Source organism: Macrosteles quadrilineatus, unplaced genomic scaffold, assembly GCF_028750875.1.
Source record: "Macrosteles quadrilineatus isolate MER2022 unplaced genomic scaffold, UCM_ALF_1.0 Scaffold_1__1_contigs__length_201487025, whole genome shotgun sequence".
NCBI lineage: Eukaryota > Metazoa > Arthropoda > Insecta > Hemiptera > Cicadellidae > Macrosteles > Macrosteles quadrilineatus.
In genome coordinates, this window is record NW_026542594.1 from 173484606 (window position 1) to 173508042 (window position 23437).

The 23437-nt window shown below is 36.1% G+C and overlaps 1 protein-coding gene across 2 annotated transcripts; it reads right to left on the reverse strand.

Moving 5' to 3' along the window:
- Nucleotides 1–400: 400 nt before the first annotated feature.
- On the reverse strand, nucleotides 401–22405 carry LOC128990137 (anaphase-promoting complex subunit 4). 2 transcript variants are annotated; one of them, XM_054412404.1, is made up of 6 exons: nucleotides 22302–22405; nucleotides 18243–18287; nucleotides 12606–12756; nucleotides 10793–10921; nucleotides 5491–5648; nucleotides 401–2597 (listed from the first exon to the last, which is right to left on the reverse strand). In XM_054412404.1, exons 2-6 carry the CDS (start codon nucleotides 18243–18245, stop codon nucleotides 447–449), a joined length of 2592 nt encoding a protein of 863 aa, XP_054268379.1. In that variant the 5' UTR covers nucleotides 18246–18287; nucleotides 22302–22405; the 3' UTR covers nucleotides 401–446. The 2 variants fall into 2 exon arrangements, with proteins under 2 accessions (XP_054268379.1, XP_054268387.1); XM_054412412.1 differs by lacking the exon at nucleotides 18243–18287 and having other exon boundaries at nucleotides 22302–22375.
- Nucleotides 22406–23437: the final 1032 nt, after the last annotated feature.

Genomic DNA, 23437 nt, shown 5'->3' on the forward strand with positions numbered 1-23437 from the left:
AAACCAACCCATTTTTACTGCAATATGTAATTTAAAAAGTAAATGAATTCTTCAAACAATTTTATAAATTATAATAATGACACTTTTTACAAATTCAGATGTTTGGACTTTCGTAGGTCTATCTGTAGTTTTACTATGCATTTCGGAAATAAGATTTGTAATTCAATTTAAAGATTTAAAAATTAAAATCAGACGATTATAGTAATCATAAAATTAATTCTTCAACTTGAAATTAGTACTTCACATAGATAAGTCATTTTAGGTAAAACCATAACTTGGTAGCCTAACTTTTTGGAACAAGTGTTTATTGTTTTGTTGTTCAAAATAAAAGACATATCAGAAAAACACTATAGACAGTAATAAACATTTCTATTTATAAAAAAACATATATACAGCAAAATTACAAAATGAATGTAAAAATATGAAGACTGACTTAGCAACTGTTGCTAAACATCAGGCTCCGCCGTAGTATCAAGTTCTAAATTACCGGTACTTGTGTCTTGTTTTATGTTGTTGATTTCTAGCCGATCATCATCGTCATCAAGAAAACTTGACGACTTCTGACTCCTTTGAGAGTCATTTAAACCGGGTGAAGGTTCCACAGATGTCATTTCATCTTCTTCATCTTCATCTTCTGCTTCCATCTCGAATAGTCTGACTTTCCTTCTGCTTTCTGACAAAACCACAGCAATTTTTCTTGTCCCACTGACAGCAAAACAAGAAGCGACTAAATCAGGAATTTGACGCATAACAACTGAATCAGTAGACAGTGCATTTCCTTCAATATTGTCTAAGGGATTATCACAAATAGCTTTAGTCATAACTTGCACAATAACTGCACTTTTACTCTCATCTTGTTCTTCTAGAAGAACAGATAAGATTTCTGGTAAGTAAAACTGAACGTCTAGGCATTTCATGGCAACTGAATCTCCTGATTTGAATGAAACAGATTTTGTGATTACCTGCCTATTTTCGTCTGCTGGGATCTGAATAAGTTTAAATATATTTGGGGAATCTAACTCAATTAGACTTATCAAAATCAAGTGATCATCCAATAATGACATGGTTAATCTTTTGTATGCTACATCGGCAACAGTGATAACCTTTTTCAACTGAAACATACTGCCGATAGCATCTTCGGGAGTTTTAAAAACTGTTTCTATGGCTGCTTTTAAATGTTCATGCTGCTGAATTAGAGAGTTATTTTTGTTTCTTTTGATTATGCAAAAGTGATTTTGCAAACAAGGATTTTCCTCTAGCAGCTTCTGCCATTGATTGTTTTTGTCATTTTCACTCGGAGTTGTTAAATCTCTATTAACCAAATACTGACCAAGTCTGTCCAAATAACAATGTCTCTTTCGCGTTCCATCTTCATCTGTTTTTACATCTAGGTTGTTCAAATAATCAGCTATAAATTCTAAATCTTGTTGGCTTATATCAGTCATAGTTAGATCAGGGATACGGTCATCAGATATTCTAAGAATTATGGCATACAACCATCGAAAAAATGCTTTATACCTCTTCATACTTTCATCTATAACAAGCTGCACTTCTGTGGCTTTTATCAGGAATGATCCACAGGCACTGAAAGCCTCTGAGACTGTTTCTTCTTCAAGTCCAAGAACTTTGAATCGATCTGCAAGTTTGGCCATTCCCTTCATTTCTGCCAGATGGTATGCTAAGCTTTGTCCAACTGATAGAAGATGTTTTAGAATTAGCTTCTGAATATTAGAATGGCTTAGTTCTATTGAGTGCCCAAGCTTTTTTATTCCTTTGTCATTTAACTCTCTTAACAGAAAATTTTCCAATGTATCAGAAGCTACACCGAGTAACAACAGTTCTAAAAAGTCAGCTGAAAGTGATCCTTCTGGAAGGGATTCTGCATGCTTTGAAAGTTTTGACTCAATTTCTAATAAGTATATGTTTTCCCAAGCTTCTATGATAGAACGCATTGTTTGAGATAAATAGTCCAGTAATGATACGATGTGTCCATGTTTCAGTGACAAAGCATGAAGCTCTCGAGATCTGGATGACAAAATTCTTGTATCCAAAATCACAAGTTTTAACTCTCGTTTTGTTGCATCACTGCCTCCTTCATGAGGTGCATTCTTAGCATATTCTTTTTTGCCCTCAACATTATCACTTGGTAAAGTGGTTTTTGATTTGTTACTTGTCTGACAAGCTTTTTCAGCTGTAGAAGGCAGTTCTTTATCAACTTCTGGATCAATGGTGTTTCCTTTTACAACAGACTCACTTTCTTCTTTGGTCGACTCAAAATATAATTTTTTGTTATCAATTGCTACCAATAAATATATTGATTTCATATCTGAGCTCATTTCCGCATCCAATACTGAAATATGTTTATTATCATTTTCATCTTCAATTAGATGTTTTTTAATGTTAATTACACCACAAGAGAAGAGGCCAAAAACACTCAAGTATATGTTTCCATCACTTGTTCCAATAAGTAAGAAATTTAAATGTGTTTGATCTTTTATTCTTTTGGCATCTTCTAAGTTTTCTTCAGCATTCTCGCCCATGGATCCATAACTACGTGAAAGAGAAGGAAGTTTGGGCAAGAAATCAGCTGTTCCATCCTAGAAACAATAATTTTCTATTAAAACAAACAAAACACGGTTTACTAATAATTTAATCTCTGTTTGGTTAAATAATACTCAGTTTGCAGGATAACAACTTAATTTTTTATTTGAACAATGTTTTAATAAAAATAGAGCTATTCTCATCTTAATGGAACATTATTCAGATTTTTGTTAAATTTTATAATTGTACTAAATAATGTGTGTTACTCCAAATAATTATGAATCGTTCCATTAGTCGGGGCGATTTTCAAGTTAAAGGGTCGTTTGTGAATATAGCTCTGTAGTTTGCAAGTACACCGCAACAAGGCGGCTTGCTTCTTACTGGCATCATTTCTGAACAGAATCATGCCATTTGCAGCTCTGTAGCTGGCGTGTACGCTTTGCTGTGTGTCTAGAAAATGTTTTTAATTATTTAATCTCCCGCCGCATGCAAGGTTAGGTCAATTAATAAATTTTTGACTGCAATAAACATATCCAATGCAGACATTCATTGCCACATGACAGGTTTATGGCACTGATGTTTAAAAATGGTCATGAAAATGGAAGAAATTGTGTTTTTGATAGGTACCCACACAGAGGACCAAAAAGAAAAAAAACTAGTGTTTTCAAAATGGTACTGGAGACAAAACATGAGTATCTCATATCACCTCTGAATCCAAGCAACAACTCATGGAATGATGGTGTCAATTTCGAAGTCAAAGTCCCATTAAGGCAGTGGCGCCAGGGAGAACAGAACAAACAATAGAAAGCCAACCCAGCAAACAAAGAAAGAGAAAGTAGTTTGGCAGACCTTCCCAGTATTCTAAACGAAGTTGGTTTTGAAACCACTTCTTCACTAAAATCGAAGTCTCTTCGGCCAAACTATCGAACAAACTAGTGTTCTGCCTTAGTAACACTAGGATCTACAAGATCTTGAAAGGATCTACTTCGCTGTTGCACATTATATTAGTTGTTAAAAGTGGACAATTCATTTTTTCATTACTTGTCCTCGCTAATTGTTATTAATTGAACTGTTTGCAGATTACTTCTATGAACTCTTCATCAAGTCAGAATTTCAAATAAAAATTGAATCTAGTTTTTTAGTTGCCTTTTTATAGATTGCACACATTTTACTTTAGACCTAGTTTACATCCAAAAATGAAAAATATAAATATAATTTTGAAAGATAGATAATGTAGTTTGGTATTTACCAGGGAAAAGAAAAGCTATAAATTCATCTGTAAGAACACAATGGTTTAGTGAAACTTAAACAAATAAACACTTTTTCCTTCCTCTAAGCAGCCAACCTAAACACTCATTAAAATCTAATGTAATTTAAATGTGGAATAAGTTTGTCTTGTTTTATGGAAATATTTTAGTAAAAATCCAATCAGACGAATTGATATTCCTGATATATTGATATTGATATGCCTCGTAAGGGCGGCCCGAGCGTTCTTCATCATATACGCTTTTTAAATCCCTAACCCATTTCCACACATTATCCTAACTTATTGTATAGGGCCGTAGGCTTCAGTCATCTGTTAAAGAATGTCTGCATTGAATATGCTTCTTGCAGTCAAAAACATATATTCACGCCACCTTAGGTAAAAGGAGCAAGACCAGGGGGGTACCTACAGCTTAAAAAAATACACATTATTTTGAGATTACCTTAGTTTATTGTAGTAATTGCCCTGAGAAACCTCTCCTGTCATCATAATTATAACTGTGGAATAACTGCTACGCATTTAATATTTCTTATAGATTTGTCTCCGTCATCATACCAACCCACCTGGACCCCATGGTCATCTTACTCCACTCGACTGAATGTTGCCTACGCTCCTCGTTATCTGCAGCCCGATGGCAGTGTTGCTATCATCAATGATCAATTTCCCGTGAATGGAATAAAATTTCCCTAGACTAGGGGAGAAGTGGCCCCCTTCAAGACACACAGCAAAATGTAAACATCAGAGCACTCCGCCTCGTTGAGGCATACATGCGAACTACAGAGCTGTGCGTAAAAAGGGGCCTTACTTAAAAAAACACATCTTGTAGGTAAAAATTTGATCGTTAGTGCTCTAATAACCTTTTATTTAAAAATACTAAGAACAAACTTTTTTAAGTACGTAGGGCTGTTTTTTAGGTAAGGCCCGGTTTTGCGTATAAATCCATAGTTCACTTGTACGCCACAACGAGGCTCATCATCATTTATTGGCATTATTTGTGAACAGAATGACACAAACTTCACCTTTCATGTAGCTTTCATGTACACTTTGCTTGTGTTTTTAAAAATGTGTAAACATCAAATCTACTGCCGGCATTGCGTCTGTGGTAAGGTCAGTGACATGTTTTTTTATTACAAGAAACATATCTGATGCCAATATTCATCGCCAGATGACTAGAGATTATGATCCTGATTCAAAGACAGCGTGGAAAGTGCAGAAATAGATTAGGGCGTTTTAAAATGGCCGTAAAAATGCTCATTTCGGAAGTAATTATGTTTCTGGTGGGTACCCAGACTTCTCAAAGGAAACCACTAAGAAAAGAGGACTTTACAGCCATTATTACACTCCATAACTCATTTCTGCACTTTATCCTCACTCATTGCATTAGGGACATCACCTTCAGTCATATGGCGATGAATGTCAGTATCAGATATGTTTCTTGTAATCAAAAAACTTATCACTGATCTTACTTCGGACGCGGCGGGAGATTTGATTGTTTAAAAAATTTTAAAAACACGAACCAAAGCGTACATGACAGCTACCAAAGCTGAAATTTGTATCATTCTGTTCACAAATGATGCTAATAAATGCTGGTGATGAGCTTCGCTGCGGCGTACAAGTGAACTACAGATTTATAAGCGAAACCGGGCCTTACTTACAAACCACCCTCGTATTATTTTTCTTCTTACCTGGTTATGGCCCCCCACAGTCTGGGGACAGTCTGTGCTCTCTTGGAGCCACACAAGACTAGTGATGTCATCAGACACATTCAATGTATGAAGAATGTCCTTATTCTCCACATCAACCAAGGACACTGATCCTTTTACTTCCTCACCACCAGGTGATTCTACAATGAAACAGAAAATTTGAGTATTGGGATCAGTTGTATTGAAGAAAAAATAAACTCACACTTCCTAGGCTGATTGGGTCCTGAATGAGCTTAGAGCAAAAATAGCTGGGTAGTGGAGTGATTAGGACTTGCCTAGTAAACAGAGGGTTATTGGTTCAACTCTGACCCAGCTTGAACATTGGGTTTTGAAAAACAGCTGGTCCTGGGTAAAAAAACTGGTTTTGGTTACTAACAAAGCACTAAAATTCATCCCACCCACATTACAATCTGCCCTATATAATAAATTGTTTAAATTAATTTGATATGAAAAACACTTTGATGTAATTTAAGCTAAGAAAGGTGTTAAATTCTTAAAATAAAATTTAGCCTTACCCTCCATCCTTTAGAATCCTGTGTAGTTTTTGATGAATCAAACTTTTAAAAGAAGGAAGGGGGAAATATTATTTTTATTATTTATTATTTTTTTAAATTATATTATTATTTCCGCATGAGGGAAATATTATTTAAAAAGTACAGTAAAATAAAATTGTTTATCTTATCTTGTTGCCAAGAAGCTAGTTAATAATACTGTACCATGTAAACAAAGTCTTAAATCACAAAAATAAAAATAAAACGGTATTTCAAGATAGTTTGACATACTGAAAAACAACAATTGATTTAGAAAGTATATTGTAATACAGTAATTGTATTATTAATAAACAAGATAAGTGCTACACTCATAAATGCAGCAAACAGAGAAACTTCATTTTTATCATAATTCCAAAACTATTTTGGATAGGTTATGTTATTATTCTAGAGAAATAAAAAAACTATCATGGAAATGAATTTGCACTGTGTTTAAACTCTGGATCTTACAGCATTTTTTTAGAAAGTTTAGCACCCATTAAAAAAAGCATATATGACACATTCATAAGCAAACGTCTAGCAGTCAAGCAACATCTTTTACGTTTAGGCAACTGGTGGAATTACCTGCTGTCAAGTGATCCCATGTCCTTGAAAGGTGACCAGTTTTGATCCTCAGAGGATCATCTTCAGATGAACATCGTCATCTTTATTTCGTTCTTACAAACACAAATGCAATAAAGGACCATTCATGACAACAATTGAGGAATTCAAAATATACAAGGCCGTAAAACAGGACTCGCCAAATGTTTTTAACGAGAAGCTCTCTTTTGCATCAAATATATTTGATACAGCAATAAAAATAGTCAAGAATGGGTAAAAACTAAAACGTGAACCTGATAAAAAAGATTAGGAAAAGGGGTACAAGGAAAAAATGACACCGGAATGCAGTGGTCAGTCTAGATTCTACTTCCGTGTTGCCCACTGCGTAACCGGTTTAATAGTTTTGGTTTCTTTATGCGTTTTGTGTATGTGCATGACTAAATGTATAAAAAAGTGTGTTTTTTTTATCGACGTGTTTGTAGGAACAAAATAAAGATGACGACGTTCGCCTGAAGATGATCCGGTGAGGATCGAAGCCAGTCGCCCTTCAAGGTCATAAGGATCACTTGACAGCAGGTGATTGCACCAGTACACGTATTCATCAGTGATTCGGAGGCTTAACTCAAGCAAAAGTAAGACATCTTTTAGTTCATGGATCGGCTTTTTTTTACATAAGCTTTATTGTAGTGTGATGACTGATGATAGGAGCAGAGTGATTGAAATTACAAATAATATTAGTAAGAGAGGATACAAGTTTTGATAAGATAATATTTTATCCACAAATAAGAATTTAATCCTGGATTACCAACATGTAGTGCACGGACTAGTATAGTCAAGTCCCACAAACTCGGCACTTTTTTATAACCCGTCAGTTTGGATTCTTCAGCAAACCCGTAACGCATTTCTACACAAGTTCAGAAGAATTCCACACTGTTGTTATTTATGACCCTAGTGGCAAACTAAGGAAAATGTTACATCTCATATTTAGGCTACTCTGTACATTCATTGCTTTTGCCATTTAAACATTGTGCTACTCGCAGATACAGTAGCTAGTAGCACCTCTCATACGAATACAAGCCCCTGGCCCGATGACGATTTGGTAAGATTATAAAAACAAGTAGGATGATTATTTATAAAAACAATAGTTTATCGTTTTTATCGTTTTTACCTAATAATTATGTGTAATCAATAAGTAAAGTGCAGTCAAAAGTAGTGTTTAAGTCTCTTTTTTTGAGTTTAGGCCTATTTAAAAAAATCATATTTGTAAAACCAATACAACACTTTTTTACAAAAAGGTGGTTAAGTAATTAAGTCTAACAAAAAGTACTGTAAATTAATATAAGATAAACTTATGTAAAATAAAGATGGAGGCAAAAGTTACTCACAAAATTGTCTTTGAAGATTACTAGTCCTCAAAATGGTCTGTAATTTTTTGCTTAACTTTTTGTCCATTTTTTTTATCAAAACAAATTTACTATACTATAGGCCTACTAACCCCACTGATATCAACCAAATGTTAAGAGGTTAGGGCTACTCACTCTACTAAGTAGTAATAACAGTAAAAAGTAAACGAATAAAACTTGTGAGGATGTATATTAGTTCATATAGGGGCGGTTCACGAGCTCGGGACAATCGTAGTCCGAGCCCAGAATCCGGAAATAACCGGTATTTGGGCCGCGACTTAAAAAATCGGGTTCACGAGCTCGAGACTATATAAGCCGCGGACCAAACTGATAGGCGGCACACAATTAGTGCAGGGATAAAACCCGGTTTTAAAAGTTGGGTTCACGAGTCCAATTACAGATAGTGCCGGCTCTGATCATTAGTCCCGGTGGGTTCACGAGTCAAGTCCGAGCCCAAATGAGATGGTTCGGGCCCAAAAGAACAATGGTGTTTGGTCTCCAACTCAGACCTGGTAGGAGGCAGGTTTAACGTGAGATGATGCCGGTTTTATCTAATTAGCTCCTTTATTTTTATTATTTGTTAAAAACTAATGTTTAAATATGGTTCCTCATTAAATTCCGAACAGTTTCATTACCCACAACACCATATTTAAAAAATATGTAAAAATGGTAAAAAGGATCATAAAACATGAAAAAAATCATAAAACAACTTAAAACTACAGATAAATTATGCACGTAACAAAGTAGTATCATAACAAAGATATTTTACTGATAAACCCCTTGTTATTACAATTTTAACGACAAAATTATGCGTAGAATATAAACATAACTAATCAGCCACAGTTAAACCATCGTTATCCAACATAATTATCAGAAATAGTTTTTTGCCGTGGGGAACATCAAGCAAACCGTCAGTCGTTGAGTACGGTTCGCGGTGATATCACCGTCTTGTGTTGTACTCACTGGTCGCCGTGTGTATTGAATATGACTATGAAATATCTATACTGTATTATGTTAACAATTATGTACCATCACTCCACTACCTCGCATAGGACCAGCTCGTTATCATGACTAAAACCCTTTTATGACTTGATGAATTTAAAGATAGATTAAAATGTTCCAAAGATGCCGTCAATGAGTCATTTGAGGCGTTCACTCCAAGGCACGGATTTCCCGACAGCAAAATCCATTACAGTATTCTAAATTGAAAAAAAAATGTCAGTTGCACTAATATTTTTGGCTGATGGCACTTTTCATCGAGAAACTGGTGATTTATTGGATGTTAGTAAAGTTTGGATGGTAGCTATTTGTTTGGTAATGAGAGCAGAACAAATCAAATTTTTAGTTCGAAACTATGCCCAAAGAAAAAAAACTGTTTTCTTACTAGTAAATATAATATAATACTAGTAAATCCTTCCTACCTAGTAAATATAAACGCATTGTAATGAAACTGATTTTAAAAATCGCAACAACACAAAATGTAAATTAAAAACCATAGCTGTTAACATAAATAATATTACGAGCTAATGCAGAATATTATTTTCAACATTTTACAGTTAGATTATTATAGAGTGGAAGAATAACGGAAAGAATATTCTTTGTTTACAGCCACGATTAAATCCAGCACACACATACGATTTTTATATCTAATAATCAGTACCTCTAAATACATTTTAGTTTCAATAATTGTACCATTTAAATAAGTTTAGTTAAAATTATCCTATCCAAAAATCACCATCCTTAATTATCGGGCATTTATGCAAAATAGGCATTCATCCGGTTATAAATAGGTCTACCCGGTTATTTTCTGTCATGCATCTTAATTGAATTATAATAATGCACACAGAAAAAATATATTTCACTAAAGACTTCCATTATCTGATTTCATACAAACGTGGATTGTTGTGTTTATAAATCAATAAACTTAGATAGATTATCATAGGCGAGCATTGGGACAATGAAATACGGGAAAAATAATCGGTTTGGACGTTTTGGTTGGAAGTGCGTATGTCAACCATCGATGTATATAACCATAACTCGTTAGGTTATATACATCTATGATGTCAACAGCAGTGGCTTCACATGTGTTTCCAGACTGTTGTTACTGGTTGTTACCAACGTCTCAACAGAAATTCCCTGCGAATCCCTGTCATTAGGCTCCGCTATGGATTTGGTCCCGACCTACAATGGGCCCGGCTTTCACATCATTAGGCTCTGACTCGTGAACCCATTTTTTGGTCGTCGCTTATATAGTCCGGGACCAACGTCTGGTCGCGGACTATGAAGTCCCGAGCTCGTGAACCGCCCCATAGTGTATATTAGCTCTTGGCGGTGACTAGTGTATGCAACTACACGCCTTTAGCTCGAGGGAAGTGCATTTGGATATTAATTGGCATCTGAGAAGTGGGCAGATAAACCGAGGACAGGTAAAACTGAGGCCGGATATCTAGGGTAATAGTATTAATATTAAGGCCAGGAAAAAAAAGCCACAATTATCTTGTGACTAGAGCGCTAGCCTAGCCTAGCAGGTCGGTCTGACAGTCAGAACCATCTTGAATTATTATACCATCTCAAAAATACTTAAGTAATGAACCTTTTTATAGTAAGTACAATTTAAATATGGTCATGTTATGTAACTGCAGTATTTATTCATGAGAGGAAAAAGAAAAATGTACCATATATTACATTTTGAATTTTCCCCCCTTTTTCCATATAACCAGGCATTTCCTAAAGTTGCCAACCTTTCGCCCCACAATACCAAAGAGTTAGTGGTACTTTCATAATACTACTTACTTGGCACATAGGCAACTGCAATAACTCTGCCATCGGGCCGCCAAGCAAGCTTGCGAACAATAATGTCGGGGGACGGAGGCGGCAGCAACCACACTCTTTGCCATGTTAGACGATGTAGAGCGATCTCTCCTGTAAAATTAATGTATAGTTAATTTATAATTTTTTTTAATTGTCAGCATATTAAACTTTTTAATATTTCGGTTGATAATGAGATTCAATTTGATTACAATAAAATTTGCTATGTAAAATAAATCAACCTCATTCCAGTTTATGGTTTGAAATTTACTGTGCTGCTTTAAGGGCTAGGGTATCACAACTGTGCAAACACAGGAAAAAGAGCATCTTTAGACCTATACCAATTTGTGAGGAAGTTTTTTCTAGACGGTCAACTCACTTTTCTGATCGGACGTAAACTACCAACAATACAACATGCATTCGTAAATATACAAATTTAAGTAGTTGGGGCTATTAGAGTCCTCCCCTCCACCTTTAATCTCCGCAACACACCCGTTTGATGGTATCGGAGGCTCAACATGCCCATCCAGCTTACCCGAGGCTCAACACCCCCATTTTGGGGATGCTGGGGGCTCAACACGCCCACCCAACAGTACACCAGGCTCAGCACACCCATTAGGTGACCCACGGGCTCAACACTTACTTACTTTTAATACTTTCCTGGAGGCTTTACTGATTTCGTAGTGATAAACACCCTTGTATTAAGCCCACCACATGGTACCCAGTTGTGGAGGGTAAGTTTCTCATCCCTCCCAATGGAACATTTCTCCCCACCTTTGGAGCCATTTTGTGTTGTTTCAGAATACTGTTTTCCCCTTAGTCTCCAAATTGTGGGTCAAAATCAATTCTTTACAAATTGTTCTAAGGTTTCACTGAACAATTTGTCAAAACAACCTTCATGGGATATCTCTCGATAACATTCCTTAGATTATGTTTCAATGCTGTGCTGAGCTTGTGTGCATTAAGCCGGCTCCATTCGCCATGCGCCATGTGCCAAGCACCGAGCAGCGACTTGCCGAATCGCAAGTAGGTAGTGTGGATAGGTGTTTGTCTATTTGGCAAGCAGCAAATGCTCGTGTTCGTGTTTTCCAATTCATTGTCAGTATTTTTGCACACATCAAAGTGAACGAATATTTTTTCTATTCCCGAAACAAACTTGTGTAGACATCTACTCGTTAATCGGCGAATTGCAAGACAACTAGATCACCGACTGTCAAATATTTTGTGCTTTGCGAATGGTGCATGTCTGAAGCCGGCTTTAGTGTGAAAATATCTAAAAGATCTGACCCTGGTAAGGATTCTGATACAAGTGTCAGGGATTTAAAAATAGAAATACCTTTTCTTGATTTATTTTTATGAAGATATATTAAGCAAAGTTTCACTAAGCTAACGTAATAATTTCAATATTGACTGAGTTATGAAGCTTTACCATTTAAATGTATAAATCTTTTTAATCCATAAGGTGATTTTTTTGTTTATGTCAACTTTCTCTCCTACCATTCAACTAAACTGTATCCTTACAGTTTTTATAATCCCTCTGCATGGCAATTGAGTGACATGTGTGCATTCTTAAAAATATTTTCCAAAAACTTTGCTGGTAAATTGGTTCTCATAGTATATTGTCAGTAGAAGACCAAATGTTGAAACAATTCTGCTGTAATAGATTTCTTGCCATTTTTTTTTTTTTTTGCATCAATGTTGAACGTGAAATGATTTCGATCCAAGAAGATCTAAGTGAATTCCCCATGGGGGTTTGGCTGATTATAACAAATAGTTGAAGAGAAGAGCTAACCCTCACCTTTGGTATTAGAGAGGGCCAATAAATCCATCTTGTTGGACCACACCATGAGGTCAACCTTACTGGCTACATGTCGCTCCTCCAGCTGTCTGATGATGTGGCCCGACATCTTATCCTTAGGCTCGGGCATTTCTTTTTCGGGAGTTTTCATCTGTAAAAACAACAAACATGTTTCAGTTTTCACTCAAGTTAAACTTAACATAACTTCCTAATCGAAATTTCAATGTCCACATTCTTTGATTAAGTGACAATAAGACTAGAATTGAACTTTGCTGATCCAAACTGATTATGTTCAAAACAAGTTGCGATTAGCGAAATTAAATATAAGCAGTTTTGTTAACCAAACATCTGATGTGTCAAAAACGAATGAAAACTACAATCTTTTAGACATTCGATTCAATCCCCATGTTAAAGTTGTCGCTAGTTTTTTAAATCAAATTTGTGGTAGTTTATATGAGCCACCCACAGATTGCGCTGATCTAAATAACTAATTTTTAACGAATACATGACGTTTTTTACCAAGTTAAGCAGATCAAACGACTTATTATGAGCTAAAGCAACTGTTATGACCCATCAAATATGTCAGCAACAAAAAATAACTTCTGCATCCAATAGTTAATGCTAAAATTTAAACTGCACTGTAACTGGTGTGACTATAATTGTATTTCTAATCAAAATGTGAAATGTAAAATAGTAGCGAAGATATTGAATTCCTAAGGAAAAAATCTGCCTCTATGTTACTACAGTGTTGGCAAAACTTTCAGAATCTTTTGTAATCCCCAAAATGCATTTCATACAGAATACCCAAAAATTCCAATAATAAAAAGTCGTTTTCCTGTATCTAGATTGAGATGTGCACCATGCTCGCTAGTTTCGATAGGCGGGTCTTGATTGGATGTGAACTCTTCTGTAGGCTACAGTAAAATGTGAAGGTCTCACAATTACTTCATTTTAAGGCTATGACAATACAACTGACCGTTTTTTTTTTTTTTTCAGTCATGACAAATTTGTGTTATAAAAATTCAGAAGAAAGGTATGACAGCAGGTATTATCCAAATTTGTTGCACAGTCCCTGTTTGTAGTAGCTGATTTCAATTTAAATTTCTTTATTCACTAAGAAGTAAGTTATAGATTATACAGAATTTTAATAGTGCCAAAGATTACTTATTAATATTAATTAAAAAATACAACTCCCTATATAGATAATTTGTCTGATTATCTACCGTATATATATATTTGGTCTTATCTACTGCAATAGTTTCATTCTTCTCTAGCCACATAAATAAAAAATTTGTTCTCTTTTTCTTTACTTCTCCATGTCATACGAGGGTAATGATATCCAATAAACTCCTTTTGCAACGTAGAGGATTGTAAGCCTGGTTTAGATTAAGCCACTGTAATTTTAATTTCTGAGTCAGCGAGAGAATATGTGAAAGATTGCTAAACTGAAAGAAGATAACTCTAAGACTCCTGTATACAACTACTTTAACCTGAGGTCAGACTACTATCAGCATAGACAAATAGAATAAATATAGACTGTCGAAGGAAGGTTCCGGCGCCCACCGCTAGGAGTGCCGTGTAGTTACGGCGCACACTGCTGCAGGCGAGGAGCGCAGGAGCCGTATGCGACCAGCAGATGCTGCAGAGGTGTGCGCCGTAACTACACGGCAAACCTAGCGGTTGACGCCAGAACTTATGCTAACCGCAACACAGCTGATGGTCTATATTTATTCTATTTGTCTATGCTATTAGACACCCAATCCTTAAGGAAAATTTCCACTTATGGACATCTGAGGCCATTCTCATCGCACAAGTATGGACACCTACAAAACCCTTCTGCAAACGTTTTCCATACCCAAACTCTTATCTTCAAAATAGTCAATAATTGACAATAATGTGGATTTCAATAGGGATTTAACTTGTAAAGCAAATTTAATCTAATCACAGATCACAATTCACACTCATGAAGAATCTCAACATCAACTACCATTGTGAAAAGCTGATATATCAATACTGAAACATCAAGGTGAGGTCTGCTTAGAATAGTGAGAGGAAGAAGTGAGCGGTGCTGCACTCAGATGTAAACTAGTTGCTTGAGACCATAGACAAAAAGAATGAAATATAGACTGTCAGCCGTGCTGCGGTTACCATGGTTACCATAAGTTCCGGCGCACACCGCTGTAGTTTACGTAGCGCGTACGCTGTAACTACCGTGGCGATCCCAGCGGTGTGCGCCAGAACCAATGGTAACCGCAGCACAGCTGACGGTCTATATTTAATTCTTTTTGTCTATGTTGAGACCTTAATGTCCAGACAGCTGATGGTGTACAAGTGTGTTTTTCCAGTGATTTTTTCAGATTCTATCATAGAGCACAGTTGAGGTGCAAGCTATTAGCTGTTAATATTAATAAAGTATTTCTTAACAATTCAAGATAAACTGGTTGAGGCACATTTATATCTGATCATTTTATAAACTTAAAAAGGAAAACCTTTCAGATTCATTCAATGGTTTAAAAATTCTAAGCATATTACCAAATTGCACATCAAACTGGATGGATAAAGGTATAGATGAAAAAGTTTATAGTTAAATGCAAGCTCACAAAGAGAGAATGAATTTTAACCAAAACATATTTCAGGCCTTTTCAAATAGGTTATTATTTTTTTTTTATTTATATCAGTGTTGATTGCCTTTACCTTTTTCCTATCACAATACAGCTAAATTACCTTCCTATGTCAAAGTACAAAAGGAATCAGAGTTTTTACAATTTACAGTTTGTACAATAATCACATTATAGTTTTAAGGATTGATAACTGTACAAATGAATGTTCACATAACATAACAGTGAACACGTATTTAATAATATATCATAATACAAAACTTAAGTTGATTTCATTAGGCCTATCAAATGATTATGGTCAGGTATGAATTTTAAAACTCATTACATGATAAAAGAAATATTTAATACTAAACCATAATGTATACAAAATAGTCTTCATTTAACTGCAAAGTAATTAATCATGGAGTTGTGTAAAAAATCTTATAGGTAGAATCTTAAAGGTAGTCGGGTCCATGAGGGTGATGTCCATGTCAAGCATAGGTCAAGCCACATCTGGTAACAAGAGGTCAGGGTCACAGTTGATCAACTTTTTAAATGTTGTAATAGGTAGTCTAATTATTTTACCGTGCATTTTTACAGCCACAAAAATATCTTCTGAGACTTCACTTTCTTCGTCAGGTGGACACAATTGCTTTTGAAATCTATGAGGTGATTTTTGTTGGATCCTCTCCAATAGAGGTGAAGTGTTTTTCGGAGGAGGCAAACGATATTCAGTTGACTTTCGTGCCGTTTCTTTAATCTGGGGTGGTCTCAGGTTCTCTTCCAAAGTCCCATTACTTAAGTAAATCTCTGTATTCTCCTCATTCGATTCACTTTCTTTTTCGGCTTCAGCTAATTCTTCTTCAGTGATTTTCCTTCTTACTCCTGATTTTAAAATGATGATAATATTTCTTTTTGCCTTTTCCATGTCAGTATCAGAGCCTTTGAAAATTGTCGGTTTTGAAATAGAAGAAGGATGTTTGTTCAGGATATGACTCTTGAATTCTACTGCTGATGGAAACCGGCTGGTGCATTCGTTACAAACAAAAGTATCAAAATGTCCTTCCATGTGTTTAACAACAAGCCGAAGTTTAGGACTACTGTATGAACAGTTGAAACATTGGTAAGAAAAGGAACGTTCCGATGTAGTTGTGGAAATGAGTTGGGGTGATTTTTCTGACACACTAGATGAGGAAGGAGAATTTTGGTGAGAAAATATAACAGGTTTTTGAGACTCAGCAACAATGTAAATGATTTTTTCGGACGGATGATTCTGTGCAAAATGACTTTTTAAGATATCTATAGATTTAAACAGAACTTCAAATTTACACAGAGAACACTTGTATTTAGGCACTGACACAGATGTGACGAGGAATCGCTGGTACACAGAGTGCTCATACCTACAGTGTTCCCTTAAACCTTTTAAATCACTCCTTTTTTTACACCAATAACACTCATAATCAAGTTCCGTATTGATAACTGTATTCCTAAAGAGAAAGTTCAAACCACTATTTTTATGCGTATCCATCCAATGATGGTTTAATGTTTTTCGGTTTAAGGCAGTACAATTACAATACATGCAATTGTATGCATCTTTGAATGTTTTAAAAAGTGTCTTGACCATGGGAGGCTTATCTGGGTGGATTTTCTTGGCATGGGTTACTATGGAATATTTATATTTTGCTGTCATATTACAGTATTCACAAGAGTACATGTGGCTGGAAGGAGATCTGGCTCTTCTCCACTTCTTTCGACCTCTCTCCTCATCTGAGGTGTAATTGGCTGCCTCCTGGCTTGAAGGAGATGTTTCAACTACTGTAACTGTGCTGATGGCCTGAGGAGGGGGAGTGGTGGCCTGAGATGAAGAAGATACGGTCTCAGTTGATCTACGACGTTTACGGCTTTCCTCAGTCTTGTTCCCTTCAGGAATAAGGCTCTGCTGTCTCGATAAAACTCTATCCACCCAGTATTCCAATTCTTCATTTGCATTTATCTCTATATATTCAGAAATTCTCGCCAATTCTACGTTGTGAGCTCTATTGATGTGTTTCATCATCCTACTTCGCATTGTGCTGCCAATTTTACATATTTTACACATGATCGGTCTGAAGTCTAAATCTCTAAACAGATGTTCTTTCATTTCTTGTCGGTTTTTGCAAACGTACGATGTTGGACACCTTGGACACATGAAGCTAGTACCAAAAGTAGTAGCGGGGTTCCAAAATGACCAAATTTAAGTTCTAAAAGGTCCAAGCCGTCAATGGCAGTTGTCGCTGTCACTACTGGTGGAGGATGTTTATCTAAATCCTGAGGCGAAAACTTGGTCTTGGACTCTACTTTGGCTTTAGACTTGGGTGCTGGTTTTTTTCCAGGCTTTCGCTTGTCTTTGCCATGAACAACAAAAAAGTCCTGTTCAGGGTCTGTTTTGTCTCGGTCAACCGGTAAAACATAGGTGGTCAAGAAGTGATGAATCGTCTTCATATGATAGTTGACTTTGGTCAAACTCGATTTGTATTTACATAAGGCGCACGAGTATAAATTGGGTCCATGGATTAAGAGATGATCGATGTATTTGCTTATGTGCTCTCTTATGAACTCTTTGCGACAATAAGTGCAGATCAATTTTGGAGATCCCCTGGACAGCTCACAAAACATCAAATGTTCTCTTAAAGGTCTTGAGTTGGTTGTTTTATAGTCACATCTCTTATTTCCGCATCTGAAGTAGGGGATGTAATTAGATTGATTCGGTTCTTTGTTATTATCTTGACTGGGAACATATTCGTCACTCACGGCAGGTATGCTCAGCTGGGTTGAGTTGACCACAGTCACTACCTCCACTGGTGTAGGATTGGGTATGGAGGCAAGTAGTTGGTTGTTTCCAGGAGCCACTATGTTAGTAGCATATTTAGTAAGAGTAGGACATTTTGACCTAAGTATTATTGGTAACTGTCGAAGTTCTTTGTTCAAGTCTTGTAGGGAAGTTGCTAGATTGGGAAAGTTTTGGTTTGGTGAAGTCGGACAAGTTGTTGCCATGACTTACCATTATGACAATAATTCAGTTTAAGTTGATTTCAGCTCATCGATTCTGAAACAAAATTAAAATTGTTTTATAATCACCATTAATTTGATTAAAATGTTATTCTATTAAATTAAGTAATTTTTCTTAACTTAACCTACACCAATCTCTACATTTGTAATACAAAGGAAAAGAAAAATTTGGTCACCGTTTGAATATATATTAGGCTAATACTGTATAAGTTTGGCATAATAGCCTAAGAATCATTTTAAAGCTCAATTTGGATGATTCTGTTAAACACGTCTATTTACTGAATTATGATTCATAACTGTAGAGTCTATACATTTTTGAACTTAATTTTTTTATAAAAATTTATTCTCATAGAATAGAAACGTTCAAAACCACAGTTTTAAAACTAGAATGAATAGTCTTTGCTTATACGAGCCTCAATCTTAAATTATATGAAAAGAAACATTCCTGTGCAGGTATTAGATTTTATAATGCTCTTTCGGTGAATTTAGAATTATTAATCAAAAAATCATTTAACAAATCAATAAATCATTAATAAAAAACAACAACGGAACATTGGGGGGTTCATTGCGGAGTTACGAGCTGATGCAGCCAAATTTTATAATTATTATCGACGTCAATAATAGGCCCTTACCCACTTCAGAACTATTGTATCAGACGTCATTGCTACTCTACGAGGAACTAATAGGGTAAGTCCTATATGCAACTGTGTGAGTGCGTGTGCATATCCGCCCTCCGTGCATGCGCATAATTGTTTGACCTCGTTTTTGCTTTAGACAAAATATTGGAGGCGATCACAAAAACACCCAAAGATGTCTTCAGACAAAACAATGCGTCTGATGCCTCTGTCTCATCAGTGTGTGATGCTTCCATTTATCTGCATGGTAGGCCACTCGCTCCCAACGTCTTTCGACAAAACATTTTGTTGAAAGACGTTTTGTCCGATCAGTGTGCGGCCGGCCTTAGTAAACCCACCATTCGATTGTGCTACGCGACGGAACCTCACAATGCCAAACCTAATTGGAAGAATGCACAGAACTGCTGCTGAATTAAAATGAATGAATCATTACTTTTTTACAGGGTGTCCACAGAAAATTTGTCATTAATTCCCATGACTTTCCATGACTATACATGACCATTTAACATTGATTTCCATGACTCACGAATTTTATTTGAAAATTATATACAACATACGTACACACGTATAATACTGCCTAGACAAGTAATTTCAAAGAAAATACTGAAATATATATTAACAAATAACAATGGAGTAATAAATTTTGCAAAAATATGGTATCCAAAATAAGGGAAAAAAGAAGAAAACACAGCCTCCTCCGTTCCCGTAGCTGGCCAAGTTCTCTCTCCACTTTCTTTTTTCCTTCCGATATACTTTTGATTATTGATTTTTATTGAGTTTAGTGTTTACTAAATTTAGCTTTTAACTTAAGAAAGACTTAACTTTAAGACAACTCAAAACATTATAACAATAGCCTATTATTTATATTCCAATTTGAGTTGTAATAATAAAGTTGTAACATTTCAATATACACTACTGTTCTAACAATATTCTACAAATATTAAATTTGATTATAATATATAGTAGGGACAGATTGTATTGAACTATTACAAACTCAAAACTCATAAACCTATACAAATGTAATAAATTAAATTGTCGTGCATTTGTGAAAAATTAAAAAAAATGCTACAATAGTCGGGGTTATGGCGGACTAGAGCATTGAAAAGTCCCGTCAAACCTTTCCATCATTGGGGATTTCCATGACTTTCCATGACCTTTTGTCTATTTTTATGACTTTCAATGACCAGAATTGATTTCCATGACTTTCCCTGACTATCCCTGACTTTCCAGAATGTACACCCTGTTTTTAATACCAATCAATAACAAACGTGTGTTACTCAGGCGACCACTGTTATCTACGACTACAGATAATAATGACAGTGTGTGGGCTTTCCAATGAGCCTAACCCTACCACCCTCAGACGACCCTTTGCTGCAAAAATAGATTGGTTTTTTTGCCGCACCCTGTAAGATATGTATGATAGGCTATTTACTAACTTGATAACTTATGTTTTGTCTTTTCGGACTAGATTGTGTCATTGAAACTAATTAGGCCTATAAATTACATTACAAAAGCCTTACATGTCAAAAACCTTACTACTGTACAAAATTTGAAGGTAGGCCTACTTAGGTATTATCCGGAGGCCACTTATTTTATAAGGATTTCTTACCGAACACCAAAAAAAACTAATAATTAAAAAGTCATAATTTAATTGATTTACTGTCCAAATTTGATTTGGCCTATGAGTTCTGCTTCCTAGAGGGCAGCGAGGATTGAGATGAATGTGTCGTCGCCCATAGCTGTCACATGTAGTCCGCCAAGTAGGCATGGCTAAAACACCCAAACCTATATTTAACTTACACTGTTAAAGGCGGGGACACATTTGTCATACTCACTTCCGATCCTACTACGATCCGATTTGCGGGATTTCAGAGGGATCGGTGTCGGATCGGAGGGGGGTGAGCACACATGTCATACACGCTTCCGGCCCGTCTCCGATTTCCTCCACCGGGGGGTCGATCAACACTCGCCAGTCTGATTTGTAAACTACGTGCACAAGGTGATAAACATGTTCAAAAAGCTTTAGACTTCGGGATTCAGCCATGATGGTGGTTTGTCTCATCGATATATACTACGATCGTAGTTATACATCGATGGTTTGTCTAGATGAAGAGGAAGAAAGTCAGTCATCTCCAGAGGGAGTGGAAAACGGAGAATTTGGGTCCATTCTGCATGGAGGGAAGGTTAGGTGGTTTACTTAAGTGTCGTCTTATATAGCCTAATACCTATATATATTAAACACTTTAGTTTTTCTCTCTCGAGTTCGTTTGGCTCTTTTACCCGTCCGATTTTCATGATCGAGGTCTCAAATTGAAGGTTAGGTATGCAAGCACAGATTTCACATCAAACATCGGCACATATTTATCTTAACCCATTATTCTTAAACCTTAAGAATAAAGGTGATTTTTAAGAAACAACCCGTCCTGCATCCGACAAACGAATAGACTGCAGTGTAGGTGCATGATCGGAGTCAAAATCGGAGTAGGATCGGAGAATGACGTGACGCGTGTCAGAGAGGTGTAAACACCCGCCTTCAAAGTTAAGTACCATTCCTCTCTCCGACAGTCGTACCACAGTATGATCGGAGTCGGATCGGAAGTGAGTATGACAAGTGTGTCCCTCCTTAAAGGTCGAGATACAAGTAGGCTGTAAATGTTAGCCAATTTGCAAGATTCCAACTATGTAAGGCGGCGAGAAACAAGGGTAACACAGTTTCTTAACACGTTCGCTGCTGACCGCTAGATGCCGGGACGGCGCCAGGAGCTGAACTAACGCACGCCGCTGCGTAACATTGCCGCCGATACACATGAATTACAGTAAAAACAACAGTGGTTATGCTGGATGGCAATGTTCTGCAATAAAACTGGCTTTGGACATACAGTAGTACTAAGTGATTCTGACAGATAGCAGCACTACTCAGGTTGCAGTCGGTAAAGTAGTGTAGCAGGAAAGAGGTGGGACAAAGTCCTGTTCCAAACGACCCTGGTGGTGATTTTGGGAAACAATATTTTTTATTGTCAGAAAAGTACGTCCCCACCAGCTGCAAAGAAGTATAGGACGCTCTAAACGAGCTGGCTGAACATTAAACAATGAACGGTGATGTTCCGGAACGTTCCTAGCTCCTGGCGCCATGGCCCAGCTGACGTTCCGGAATGTCCGTAGCAGTAAACGTGTTAACTGGGCTATGCTAATATCGTTTGAAACTATCGATTCGATTAGTAAACCTTCATGCGATTTTTTCACAATCAGCAAGTTTGGGTGGTTAGGTTAGATTATGATAGTTTAATTATAGACTAGGCCTAGGCCATCTACCAACAAAACCTGATAAGTTACATACAGATACAGCCAATGTACCTAGCATAACTTAGTTAGACCTAATTGAATAGGCCTAAACTATAAAAATTGACAATACTAACCAAATAATATTGAGTGATTAAATCGTCTCGTCTACGAACTAAAACTAAACAATCAGTCACACAATTATTCACAAGCTATGGTTTATACCGTTTATGGACTTTTTTAACTTTTAGGTTAGACACCGGTTTCTTCCGATTCCGAGTTCCGTTCCGAAAAACAAATAAACAAATAAAAATAGCACAACAAAAACACACTTTGCATAGTTTGATGAGAAAGCAGGCACAGTTGTGCAACCATGCAACCCTGAAGCTTTTCCACCGGTAAGTTAACGGACTGTCGTAGATTAATTAATTTCTATGGTTCTATCTCGTACTTAATCCCCCTGGACCCAAAAAAGTGGTTTTCGAAGTGATGTCTGTGTGTGCGTGTGTTTGTGTGTGTCTGGATACGGAGGGGACCACACCTGTGGTGCAATTTCGATGAAATTTCGTGTGTACGTTCTAATCCATGGTATCTCCAGGTTTTTTTCACTTTTTTGAAATTTTGATTTTTAATGTTGATTTTCCCATAAAATAACGGAAAAGTCTTATTTTCTCAAAAATGGCCGGAACGATTTTGATAAAAATTTTGTATGTTGTAGCCCTTTTAATTCTGAACAAAATGGTATGACTCCCATTTCTGTAAAAGTTACATTTAAAAGTGATTGTAAATATTAAATAATTATGTTATTTCCCCATAAAAACACCATAAATCACGAAAATAGGATTTTAGCAAAAACCCGGTTTTGATTTAACTTTGTACGATGATTAAAAATAACTTTTGGTCCTAAAAATTTTGAATGTTTTTTCATTTTATTTCAATTCTGATTTTTGATGAGGATTTTCCCATAACCCCATAAAATAACGGAAAATCGGATTTTCTCGAAAATGCCCCGTACGATTTCCTTAAAAATTTAGTATTCTATAGCCCTTTAAATGGTACAAATCCCATTTCCGTAAAAATTATGCATGGTTCAAAATGTATTTGTAACTTATGTTATTTTCCCATAAAACTCGTATAAAATAACTACCAAAATCAGATTTTTGGAGAAAAGCTGGTTTTGATCAAAATTAATATGGTATGTTGATTTGATTTCCTATAGTGGGAATTTGGCCTAATTAAACTGCATTTTTTATAAGATGCTAGAAGCTATAGA